The sequence below is a fragment of the Apium graveolens genome, chromosome 3 (assembly GCF_009905375.1).
Source record: "Apium graveolens cultivar Ventura chromosome 3, ASM990537v1, whole genome shotgun sequence".
Classification (NCBI taxonomy): Eukaryota; Viridiplantae; Streptophyta; class Magnoliopsida; order Apiales; family Apiaceae; genus Apium; species Apium graveolens.
In genome coordinates, this window is record NC_133649.1 from 285,864,866 (window position 1) to 285,878,637 (window position 13,772).

The 13,772-nt window shown below is 35.9% G+C and overlaps 2 protein-coding genes across 2 annotated transcripts; both read right to left on the minus strand.

The window, feature by feature from the left end:
- Positions 1-397: 397 nt before the first annotated feature.
- Positions 398-2,657, minus strand: LOC141713494 (glucan endo-1,3-beta-glucosidase 12-like). The gene is made up of 2 exons (XM_074516929.1): positions 990-2,657; positions 398-711 (listed from the first exon to the last, which is right to left on the minus strand). The coding sequence occupies exons 1-2, from the start codon at positions 2,347-2,349 to the stop codon at positions 680-682; spliced, it is 1,392 nt and encodes a 463-aa protein (XP_074373030.1). The 5' UTR covers positions 2,350-2,657; the 3' UTR covers positions 398-679.
- A 143-nt stretch (positions 2,658-2,800) lies between these two features.
- Positions 2,801-7,902, minus strand: LOC141713495 (glyceraldehyde-3-phosphate dehydrogenase B, chloroplastic). Its single transcript, XM_074516931.1, has 9 exons — positions 7,674-7,902; positions 7,345-7,458; positions 6,763-6,924; positions 6,490-6,657; positions 4,173-4,333; positions 4,028-4,089; positions 3,839-3,888; positions 3,262-3,668; positions 2,801-3,168 (listed from the first exon to the last, which is right to left on the minus strand). Exons 1-9 carry the CDS (start codon positions 7,770-7,772, stop codon positions 3,036-3,038), a joined length of 1,356 nt encoding a protein of 451 aa, XP_074373032.1. The 5' UTR covers positions 7,773-7,902; the 3' UTR covers positions 2,801-3,035.
- Between the last annotated feature and the right edge of the window lie 5,870 nt (positions 7,903-13,772).

Here is a 13,772-nt window from a genome sequence, read left to right on the forward strand (position 1 = left end):
AGACAGAGATATTCCGAGCGAAAAACCAAATTTACGGAATATCATATGTAAAAGTCAATGAATTGATTATAATAACGAAAAAAAGCCAATTATAGGGTAGTAACATGGAAAATATCCCATTTATAATAGCACTTCATTTTAGTGAACACTCCCAGATTTAACCCATATTTTTAATAATGGGGCGATTTGAAAAATGCTTGGTGGGAGATGATCTCAGGTCGCCCTAACAAAAGGGCTCAGTACCTTTCGCCCTTTGTGAAAGAGAAAAAAAACCAGAGGGACAAACAAAGTCACAAAAGCATTTGAGTGAAGAGACTTTAGAGCATGTACATTGTGCCTCGAGCATGCATGCTCTCTCATCTTTACCCCGTAAAGAAAAATAAAGGTAGGATTTTCTGTTAAATTTAACATTGATTCATCATTCAAGAATCTGCAGAGTTATAGGGTAGGCCACCTCTACGAGGCTATGGCTACAACATGTTCAAATTAATAAGCAACTTACAAATCCGTGATCATTCTTTGTTTTTCTTTAAAATTTGCAGACCTACTACAGTCTATACATGGTGCATGATGATACTGCAGAACTGCATCTACATATATAGCAGAGAATCTTAGTGCACAAGAACTGTCCTACTATCTTACATAACTGTAAACTGTCTCCATTATCAATTCCCATAGCTTACTGTTGCGAGTACCGGCATGTTCCATAACCTGATCATCACCAATGAACCACATGTTAAAATAACAAAACACTCACTAGGATAATCAGCCGGTGCTAAAATGAATTATTACTAATTTTTGGAGACTTAAACGGAAAATTTTACTGATTTTTACTGTGACTTTATAAAAAAAATTAATAAAACTTCCGGTTTAGCTCGGACTTCGACCTAAGTTAACCCCTTACGTATGCTACCTCTGTGTTTTTGCTACCTCTGTGTGTGTAAATTGTAATGGAAATAGAAATGATGATAAAATGATGAGATTCTTACTTGGATCACTGAAGGTAACAAGTCCGGTGCCTTTAAAATCACAGTTCCAGTAGTTCCTCCCATGCATTTGGTAGTAACTATTCATTGCATGTGAAGCATGTGCATGAATCTTATTGGGCTCAAAGCACCTACCATTCTCATAAATCTCCCTACAGTCCACACCACCAGGCCCACAACAGAAGTCCAACACATTTTGAATCACCTTCTCATCTGCATGGGGCTTTGCTACACACCAAACTGATGGGCCTCTCACAACACCTGATAACACTTTCTCTCCAAACCCAAATTTATCACCATTACTGCAGAATTCACAGCTTAAATCTACATCATAAACTTTAGATCCATCACCATTGAAAATCCCAAAGTTTCTTTCACTCGCTACCCCTGTTTTTTTGTTCTCATTGAACAATGAAAACACAAATATTTGTACATTATTTTTAGGCCTCATGGGGGTACCTTTATTCGACTGACCGCGTTCGATTAATCTTGTATTATAGGTCCTTGCATTTTCTGGAGTTGCTGCTGTCTCACTAGGCTCACCTTTAGATGGCCAGCCTGATTCCGAGACGATAATGTCGATGGACCTGTTGCTAAATCCTAATGCATTGATAGCTGAATGTACTGCATCAATTTGTGCATCCAACATGTTGGTGTAAATGTAACCCCTAGGATCATGCACACCAGTAGCATTGCCTAGTAGAGCATATTCTAGATTGACTGTATTAGGATTGTCCCGATACGCGAAATAAGGGTATGCATTTATCATAAAAGGTGCGCCTGTATCGGCTAAAAATGCTACTACAGAAGTCATGATGGGCATGAGAGTGGTTGCAAAAGTGGAAGATGATGGAGGGAAGGAAGAGGCAAGAGTAGCCATGGAATGAGGAGTTGTTACCTTGATTTTACGGTCCAAACCACGTGCTAATAGAACTGCATGGATGTTCTGCATGGCTTGGATCAGTGCCTTGGGATCCAATTCATTATCATCATCATTATCTGCAGTGGATAAGTACTCGTTGCCCACGGCAATGGCGGTGACAGAAGTGGCTGGAATGAAAGGCATGACTCGGGATGAAAACCATTCATCAGCCACGGATATGTCAGAGCTTATGTTTTTTATGAGGTTATTTTCCACGGCCACAATGAGATCAATGCCGGTGTTGGAGAAGGCCTCAAGGATCTGTGAGTTAGTATCGTAGATCTTAACTTTGTCGATGAGAGTCGATTGAAGTAGCTGAGCTACTCTTTTTGGAGAAGGGAGGTTGTTTCCGAGAGTACCGTAGTTTATCCCAATACCAGAAACATAACACAATGTACTAATAAATATGGCAAGGAGGAAAAGAGGAGAAAAATGAGCCATTGTAGAGCGCTTCAGCTGCTCATAAGTTTTCGAGTGTTTAGTGCTGCTACGAAAGTTGCTTATGTGGTTACTTTTATGCTGTTACAGCACTCGAGCTCTTACAGCTGCTAAGCATAACAAAACTTTGCCACTAATCAAGGAGAGAAAAAACAGCAGTAGAAGTCATAGCAAAAAAACAGTTCTAAAAAAGGTTGCAGCCTCTGTATTAGGTCAAAAGTAATAATTAAAACAAAGCTTTTATATTTTTTGCAATAGGCATCTTTGAAAACATCCGTATCTTGATGTTCCCCACAGATCATAATTCAGTCATCACCAGTTCATTTCAAATTAACCCTCCCTAGTTATGCACAAATCTGTAATGCAAAAACCAACATATTTTCGATACCTTCCAGTGAGACTAGGAGGATGTAATATTTCAGCAGCCTTTAGCCTGGACAATGAAACAATAAACTAGCAAGGGGGTTAAAGGACTTCAACTAATGAGAAACAAAAATGTTCTGTTTTGGCAACTCAATGGAGTTTTATGAATTGTTTCCAAATCCCATAGTATTCTCATCAACAATAAATCATCCAATTTTCTGTTCCATATATTATTCCATACTAGTGACACTAACACATCGAATGACTTGAGCTTAACAATCACCTAGACAACTTAATTTGAAAAAATAAAGGTGGAACCAGGTAAATTATTCGTAAACTTTGCATTCCTCATCAGCAGGGTTTGTCTCGCAAAAATCTTCTAACGGGTCACCACTTCCAGGCACTGCTGCACCTGGCCATTTGCTTGCTACCAAATCTGCTAGATCTACAACTCTTTGGCTGCAAAACCACGATATCACTCAAATGAGATACTACGATCACGTCAATGAACTAAGATAGGAAATACAATTTTATTTTTTTAACTTCACATACCTGTATCCCCATTCGTTATCGTACCAGGCTACAACCTTGACCATGTCATCTCCCATGACCATTGTCAATGATGAATCGATGGTGCATGAAACATCAGAGCACCTGAAATCCACCGATACTAGAGGTAAATCACAGACCTCCAGAATTCCCTTCAATGGTCCTTCAGCAGCCTTTCTGAAGGCAGCATTGACGTCTTCAGCAGTAAGTCCTTTCTTTGCAACATTTATAACAAGGTCAACAACGGATACATTAGGCGTGGGCACTCGGAGTGCAATGCCATTCAGCTTGCCCTTTAGTTGGGGGAGCACTAAAGATACAGCCTTGGCTGCACCAGTACTTGTCGGGACTATGTTCAAAGCTGCAGCTCTGGCTCTCCTCAAGTCCCGATGTGAAGCATCTAAAAGCCTCTGTAATCAATTATGTCTGCATGTTATATCTAGAATAACATTTCAAATATAACATTTTGTAAGACATAATTATGATACGGGACAAGGCTTGTGATTGTTGTAAATAGACTAATGTTCTGTCATTTGCCCAAGTCATTGAATTTTCATGTTTTGCTGTTGTTGGTTAGTACCTGGTCTCCTGTGTAAGAGTGAGTTGTTGTCATGGTTCCCTTGACGATACCTGCATATCAATGGATCGGTTTACTTACAAGTTAACATTGTTTCAGACCTTGAAAACTTTATGCTTGTATTAGGTATACTAAACTAATCTTGATAAACTAGAATAATTTGTTTAAATTGTGAATAAAATGTATTCTCACCAAATTCCTCATCTAAGATCTTCACAAAAGGAGCTAAACAATTGGTAGTGCAAGAAGCATTGCTGCAATCACAAGATCAGATATAATTTGTATTAGGGTTAATCCTGCAAGATGATCTGATATAAATGCTTTGTGTTATGCTAACCTTATGATGTTAGCAACATCGTTGCCATAATCTTTCTCATTCACTCCAACAACGTAGGTTGGAATGTCAGCTCCTTTTGCTGGTGCAGTGATTATAACTTTCTTTGCTCCTGCTTGAATGTGCTTCCCGGCACCAGGGCCATCAACAAACACACCCGTTCCCTAAATTTAAATAAATAAATTATTGGCTTAAATCTCAACTAAACTCAGGATCATATATCAAAAAGACCACTATACTTATCGGGAACTCCAATATAGAACTCCAATATATCTCCCTAGTTGAGAGTAATGATAGCTCCTTTAATTTTGATTGTTGACTTGACGGAAAATGTGTTGACTAGAACCTAATTACCAACGGGAAAAACATGTATTACATGGAAGGTTGCAAATAGTCCAACTATACATAACAATGTTTAATATTTTTAAAATCAAATTCTTTCTTTTTTTAAAAAAAATCTTTTTAAAAATCAAATTCTTTCTTTGTTATTTTTTTTAAAAATATTACTATACATTTTTTTATCAAGTAAATTTACTGATATTTTTTCGAAATACATAATTTGGTCACCGAATTTTGCTAAACTACTGTATGTTAAAGAATTTAAACAAGCTTCTTATAAATTAATAAATTCAAATTTTATATTTATGTAAACTTTTTTGTTTCTTAAATTTATATCTTCATCTTTTAACATTCGCAAAACTTAATTTTATTTTAAGATTAACCAAGTCTTTTTTAATTTTAAATTACATTCTCTCTTTTTAGTTTATATAAAAATCTTAATTTTACTTTAAAATAAAAATCTTAATTATTCATATAAGTTGAGGATCATCCAAATTTAAAAAAAAAATTATTGAAAAATACATATTTTGATCTTAAAAAAATAAAAAATTGCACCACAAGCAATAAATTAAAAAAGAAAACAAAAACTACTGAAGAACAAAATGGGGTTATAGATTTTAGAAATCAACAATTATATCTACAAAGAATCTTAGAAGCTTTAAACATGATGAAGAAGTTGCATAAGAAAATTTACACATCAAACCTCACTTTCAAGTTTCAATATTCATCACGAAGATATATACGTATGTGAGTAATGGTTTGGGGGTTTCGAAATGGGGCTGTGTGTTTACAATGGAACTGAGTGTGAATTGGGTTCTGTTTCATCTTTGTATCTCTCTCTCCGCCCCCTGTTTCTCCCCCATCATCGACCTCAGATTTCGAATCAATCCCGGGTATTGTGTGTAATTTTTTTTGGGTTAAATATCAAAATGGTCATTCAACTAAAGCTCATATATCAGTTTAATCATCAAACTTAACGGGGTATCATTTGAATTATTAAAATAATAATAAATATCAAAAAGATACCTCAAAATATGTGCTCGAGAATTAAAATTTATTTTATGGAATTCTAAACATTTTTTTAAATCTTATTATAACCAAACGAAAAGTTATGAATTCATAGTATTTTAGATGATTTTTTGAAATTTTTAAAAATTTATCTACTAATTATTTTTATTTAAATAAAGCAAATGACTACAAAATTAAAAATAAATAATAGATAAATTTTAAAAAATCTTATTATATTATAGAATATACTAGATATCATACATTTTCATTTGGTTGTAATAGGATTTAAGAAAAATATATAAAACTTCATAAAATAAATTTTAATTCTCGAACACATATTTTGAGGTATATGTATGATATTTATTGTGATTTTAGTAATTCAAATGATACCCCGTTAACTTTGATGATTAAACTGATATATGACGTTCGGTTGAGTGATCACTTTGATATTTAACCCAATTTTTTTTTTGTTTAAATTGAAAAAGAAAAGAAGTTTTGTCATATAATTTATGTCTGAATATTGTATTATATATTAAATTTGCTTAGTTGGACTTCACGTAATGTTACACATCACATCGTTTCAGTTGTAAGTTCCGTTAAAGTCAAAACGTTTAACGTTAGATCAACTACTCGACTAACGGCAATGTCATTACTCTTAACTATAATGGTGCATTCGAGTCCGGGATAACTAGAGTGGTCTTTTTAATATAGATTTAATTACAACTTTGAGATTTAAGTCATAAATTATTACATCAGCTAAACTTATTTTGGACAAATGACAATACATGTGATAAGATAAGGTTAAAGGTCCAGTTTTGGAAAAACATCAAACTATTTCCTGAATTTAAGTAAAATTTCAGATTTCTATAATATTAGTTCGAAGAAGATGAACACTCTAGGTACTTCATATTAGAAAATCAACCGTGATGCCTTTTAGAATTTAAGAAACATCGTATGGTAATAACAAATATACCTCGATAACAATGTCGATTCCCATCTCAGCCCAAGGAAGCTGGAGCGGATCTCTGTTGGAGACAACCTTGATGTTCTTTCCATCAACACTAATGGTCTCACTGTCCACAATTTTAACATCTGCTTTGAAAGTTCCCAGCATCGAATCGTACTTCAGCAAGTGTGATGCCTGTACTTTTAATGTAAATGAACCAGTTAAAACATTTTAAGTTTGAACAGGCAGTTAAGTTGAAGGGATCTCAAGGATAGCAAATATAAAGAATTGCACACTCACATTCTTAACACCGCCACTGTCATTGACAACAATAACTTCGAGTGGAGAGTCCTTGCGTCCATGCCAGCAACGAAGGAAATTCCTGCCAATGCGTCCGAATCCATTGATTGCTACCTTCAATTTGGCAACTGTTTCTCCTCTAACAGGGGATGATCCTGAAGTCTAATGTCAGATGTAGGAAAAAAATATGAGCCAGGGATATGAAGCTAAATGTATAAAATAGTTGATCTGTCAACCAACTTCTTTAACCTAATCACTAATTCAGATTAACAAGTATGGAAATAGGCTTCATCATATGATCGATCATCAAACCAACGATTAGCTAATGCTTTTCAGCTTGATCGCTTCATTTATATTGCGATGATCATCTTTTTGAAGACCAAATTTTTATATAAATCTTGTTATCATGATCAAGAAGCCTGGCCATCTTAAAAACAACTATTGATCATAACAAATCTAAAAGTCACTGCAAGGCTATCGGATGATCGATTGCTTACAGAGATTACTACACATAAATTAAAGACTAACATACTAGTAGAAATTGTTTTGTGATCTATTAATAATTGCCAAAAAAACACTAACCTTAGGAGAAAGTTGGGAAGCTACCACATCAAAGAAAGATCCTTCACTAGCATTCTTCGAATATGTGACCGAAACACTGGATCGAAGCCCGGAAAACTCAGCAACTTCAAGTCTCTACACAGATAGCAAGAAACAGAACAACACTGATCAGCTGCACTAATCTTACATACATAAATAACATCATTAGACAACCAAAATTAGTAACTGCATGCTAGCTATGAATATACAGACTAGTCAAGACCTTTAACATCACACGCAAAGAAATCGGTCGAAATTTACTCAAACATCGTTTTTTAGCCGATGTCTATTGCAATATTTCTAGTAGTTACCTTGGAGGAGCATTGAGCAGGGAAAGAATAAGAGCTTCTAGATGGAAGTCTGATATTAGTTGGGAGGCTTGAAGAAACCAAAGCTGCCTTACAAGCCATTGTTACTGCAACTCTGAGAATACCTACTTTTTTATTTTTATTTTTCAGTGTTTAAACTTAATACACTTATATTTTACATCAACTCTGTCATGCAAATTAATTATACTTAAGTTCCATTTAAAGTTAAATTTGTGTTATTTGTATAACTTTATATAAGAGATATAATCATAAAAAAATCCTTAAGAAAAAAGAAACTTTATATGTTTTAATGCTGAATATGCATCTTGAGGTTAGAAATCAATTGAGAGAATTGTGTGGTGAGGATCAATGTAGAGATTTCTATAAGATAAGAGATGATATTTTTGTATTGCACTCTTCATATTCTGAACCACAGATTATTTGAACACTGTTGCATGATCCTTAGGTACCTTTATTAATGTAGTTGCATGGTTTACCAAGGCTTCACGAGATGAAGTTTAAGTACTGGTCGGTAATAGTATGTCCAAGTAACACTCATACCCCACGCATCCAGCAACTTTTTAATTCCCTTGGATTATAGCAGATCAATCATGGTTGACAAAGACGACCCCTCGAGTAAATTACAGAGTTGTGATTAAATTTATTCATTTTAGCATTTTGCTGATCGGAGTTTGAAATGCTTTTATTGTTCGAGAATGTGCCTAAGAGTCACTTTTTTGAGAAAGAAGCCACTATTTTTCCTCCAAAAGTGGTCTTCAACGACTCTCTCGGAGAATAAAAACTATATGGCCAATATTATGGATAAATTTCAGCGATCACTTTGCAATTTACTCTTTTATTAATATTTAATGGAAACAAGCCACCTTATCACCTTGCATGTTGTTTGTTTCCTACTGTGTCCTACTGTTTCTGCTACAGGACCACTAGAAATAAATAGACGTTTGTACCCTGATCCTAGCTAGTCATGTATTAGTTGGTGTGAGGACTTGTTTGTCTTTTGGTCTAATAGTTTGTTATTTTGATTCCCTAGTTGTCTGTTCCCACCTATATGTAAGGTGCATTATGTACTGTCTCTTTTATGAATGAATGTTTAATCTTTGACATCTCTAACTTGCTCACCTTTTAAATCTGCATATTGCTCTAACAATCTATATGGTATCAGAGCCTTTTTACATGCTTTTTGGTGATTCTTCGAGCTAAAAGCTAGTGTTTTTCAGTCATCTGTCAGTCATTCATCCTTTCTGTTGCTGTTTTTCTTTCCGGATCTGAGAAAGTGGGCACCTTTATTAGCTTATTATGGCGAATGGTACCAGATTTACTCTTGCGGATATGCAAAATTCACTATTTATACACCCCTCTGATGGGCCTCTCTCTGTGAGTGTATCAAAACTTCAAGGTGCCTCAAACTATAGATCTTGGAAGCGCTCCTTTGAAATTCAACTCTAAGCAAAACGAAAGCTTGCATTCTTGAATGGAACTGTAATCAGAGATCCAGCAGATGCAATACAGGCTGCTCAATGGGACACGTGTAATGACCTCGTGATCTCCTAGCTTCACAGCAATGTATCTGAAGGTATTAAGCAATTTATCCTCTTTATAAATTCTGCATCTGAAGTCTGGTCACAGCTTGAAAAGCGGTTTCTTTTAAGCAATGGTTCTAGGAAATACTGATGGTCACAGCTTGAAAAGCGGTTTCTTTTAAGCAATGGTTCTAGGAAATACAAGCTTAATAAAGATCTATTTGCGTTGAAATAAAATAACATGAAACTGAATGACTATTTCACAATCTTAAGTAGCCTTTGGGAGGAGATTGAGTCTATGAATGCATTACCTGTTGTCACTACTGTTGCCACAGATATAACTGCATTTATATATGCTATAAATAAGCAAAAAGTTGAGGCTCGACTATTTCAATTCTTAAATGGCCTAGATGATATGTATGTTGCTCTTAGATCACAGTTGTTAATGCAAAATCATTTACCTACTGTTGAGATTTCTTTTTCTGCTCTACAACAAGAAGAATCCTAAAAGGATCTTTTCACTACGGCTTCACCAGATGCAACTGCTATGCATAGTAGGTCACAACCTGAATATAAAGGGCCACCTTGTCATGCTTGTGGTCAGAAAAATCACAGTGGAGATAGGTGCTGGACTGTCATAGGCTACCCTAGGTGGCATCGAAAATATAAACCTCAGATTTCAAGGCCTCAGCCTACAACTCATAGATTCATAAAATAAGCTAATAATGCATCTCAAGTGAGCTCTTCTACTAATGTGACCCTGACAGCTCAACAGCTACAACTTCTGCAAATGCTACCTCAAAATGCTGCTACAAACCCTGTGAACTCTTCATTGACAGATGATGAAATCGAGCATTGCTTTTCTGGAATGGTCAGTTGTCACTTGTCAACAGTTGACAACAACACTTGGATTATTGATTCTGGAGCCAGTGATCACATGACATCCAGTCTCGATACTATGCACAATGTTCAGAAAGCTCCTCACGAATTGATTATTAAATTGCCAACAGGGGCCAGCACTGTCATTTCTCATATTGGCAAAATTACCATGAAGAATGGTCTTGTATTGAAAATAGTACTCTATGTGCCTCAATTCCAACACAATTTGTTGCCTATTCACAGGCTATCACAAGACAATAATTGTATTGTCAACTTTTATCCGATGGGTTGTGTTATTGCTGATGCGGTGACAAAGACAAAGAGAGCTGTTGGAGTCCTACAAAATGGCCTATATTATCTCAAAGATGAACCTATACCAGCTGTTGTTCACTCTGCCACAAAACAATCGAAATCTGACTTTGTTGTTTGGCACACCAGGTTGAGACATGCACCTATAAGTAAGCTGAGGTACATTCCTTCTCTTAAAAATAAAACTCTGCCTATTGATAAAGTCTGCGTCACGTGTCCTGTTAGGGCACAAAGCATGCACTAATTAAATCACGCAAGTATACGCGTTCGCAAGTAATATAGAATGATTTCTAGTTCGCTCCCACAGAGACTCTGATTAATTATATTTAATTAACACTTACTCACCAATGTATGATTACTCTTCAATGTCAAGACAATAACAATTAAGGTTGATTAACTAATATTAACTACGAGAAGTAAACACTTAAATTATCAATATTAAACACACATGAGATCATAACTTCATTAATACTTCATTCAATAGTTATTGTTATTACCCTTAGCATGTAATGGTGATGATATTAATCGAACAACACGAAACTGATAAACGCCAACTTTCGTTGTACGAACACCATTCTACCAAGCATCCACAATTAAGATAGAAGTTGAATATGCATCAATTATGTTGAGACCCTATATGTCTACAGAATTTGACAACATAACGATTTAAGCATAAGTTATTCATTATGATTACACAGGGGAAGTAAAACGGTTAGAGTTACCCACTAATCATGCATACAATACATGAACATATGCTAGCATGGCAAGTTCTAAATCTAACGATTCACTGTCGCTTCACAAGAGATTAACATGCTATCTTATATGTTCGCGACACACATAAGACGAATAAGCACAACCTATGCTAGATATCATACAATCACCACATACCAAGATATTAAACAATTAACTAAAGAAATCCATAGTAAATCCACTATAACCCTATGATCACGATTAGTCCATGATAGAACTCATCGTCACCATGGGTTCATATGAAAATATGATATTAACAGAACGATATAAACTAATAAAAATTACTTAATAAAAACAGAGTACGTCACAAGAGTATTAAGGTTCAAAGAGTAAAGAAAACTAGCATCCACTGTTACAACGAATTAAAAGAATCACAAGATAAACGTATGCTTCCTCTTCTTCGTTATTGCGTGCTAAAACAGTCTTCTTAATCTTCTCTCCTTGTTACTTGTTCCTTGCTTGTTGTGAAAACGTCTCCCAAATAGGTTTATATAAAAGTCCACAAGAAACAGCGCTGTCAGAAGCCCGATAGAACTCGAATTAGAAAATCCAGAATTAAAATTCCCGCACCCAGGCGGCCGCCTCCAATCTCCACGCGGGCGGCTCCTGGCAGGCGGTCGCCTGCTCCTTCCAGGAGGGCGCCTGCAACCTTTCTGGAAAAAATAATATTTTTGCTTTTGATTTTACTGATTTCTTCGCACAACTCCCCGCAACTGATCCCAAGCACTTCCCTAGTCTTATTTTGATGAATTTTCCCTAAATAAGCAAATTATACCCTGAAATGCATAAATACTAGAAAAATGCATCAAATACATAAAATTCTCGATTTCAAGACATCAATTCAAGCCATTATGAAACACTCTAAGTGGTATAACATGCCACTTATCACACCCCCAAACTTAAATCGATGATTGTCCTCAAGCGTCACAAACTCAAAAACAGAATAGAAACATACTTGAATGCAAACTACGTGAAATGCAGCGATCCCCATCGCGATGACTAAACCAACCAACACATGACATATCAACAAATGCAATTAGGTGACTAAAGTTCAATCAAATCACGCAAGCTAACATACAACTAATAACGTGGTGTGTGCGAATGCTTAACAGATATGCTTCGAAACTAGATCAATTACCATAACTCAATTATCCTCAAGGCAATCACAAGATTATACGAAGAATATATTCTAGACACAAAATGACCTATAACACTTCAAGATCATTGGAGTTTATTACGGAATCATGCTTTTATTCAACACATAACAAATGCATATTTGATCGTGCAATGAGTGAGGTCCACAAAAGACTTATGCAATGGTATCCATTTTACGAGCGTTAGGTTAGCGGATCCCAGATTATAAAAGCCTTAGGTCACTAGACACAAAGTCCCCTAAGTACTTAATAACTCGAATACCAAAAAGCTCACTCGTGATCAATTATGCATTAAACCATATTTTTTTCTCTTTTTTTTCTTTTTTCTTTTTATATTTTTTTCTTTTTTATATATTTTTTTAAATTTCTGAGCAAGTGCGTTTCGCTCCATCTTGCTCAATCCTAGACTACTCGTATACAATATGAGCCGGCTACTAGCCATTTGACTCCTAGCCACAACTAGCAATGAATTCCAATTTTTACTCCAATTTTATCTTTTCATGCCTTTTATCATTAAGAGTATATCATACATTCTAAGCATAAGCAATAGATTAACCTCAAAAACCATCAAATCATGACAACAATCTAGTCCTTACGCATACTCTAAAACTTAGTGAAATGACAAGTGTTTTTAGCATGCATGCCAACCTAACAAGATTCAACATCACTCTAACACTATCACTACACTTGCATCAATATCACATATCAATCGATAAAGCAACACAAAAGGGATCATGGTATATGCATGAGCTATATGAAATGATAAATAAAGCTATAAAATATAAAAAAACTATATAAAAAAACTATATGGCAAAATATGCAACTATATGAACTAAACTTTCATGAAAATGCAATTACATGACACACACACAAATATATTCCTTAACTACCACCCCCAAACTTAAAATCTTCACTGTCCCCAGTGAAGGCAATAGAAAGGAACACAGGGTATACCTACTCAGAAGAATCATAATCATCATCACCCTCAGAGGGTGGAGTGTTAGGAGGTGGATAAGCAGAATCCTCACAAAAAATGGGCCACAAGATGTCAGCTCCAAGGCCTCTAAAAACAGTCCCAAGTGCTAGGGTGAGCTCCTGTGTAAACCTACTCTGCGACTCATATATCGCATCCATCCTCCTGGAAAGCCTCTTGTACTGGACATCAGCCAATCCCGAACCATCTCATCCCTGGCCTCTGGAAGAACCTGCCCCCCCTGTGCCTGACTGGGCCTAGCCATGGTAGCACCAGCTGCTGGACGTCCTCCTGGAAGGTGATATCCCAAACCATGTAACTCGGGCTCTCCACCCATCCACTCCTGCATCGCATTCAGCGTCGATGAATCAATAGGAGCGGCCAGCATCTGCAGCTGCTCATAAGAAGGCTAGTGGACTCCAACAGCCATGCACAACTTTGTGATAATAGAGGCATACGGGATATTGTACTGTGATTTCCCCCTCAAAAAATTCAA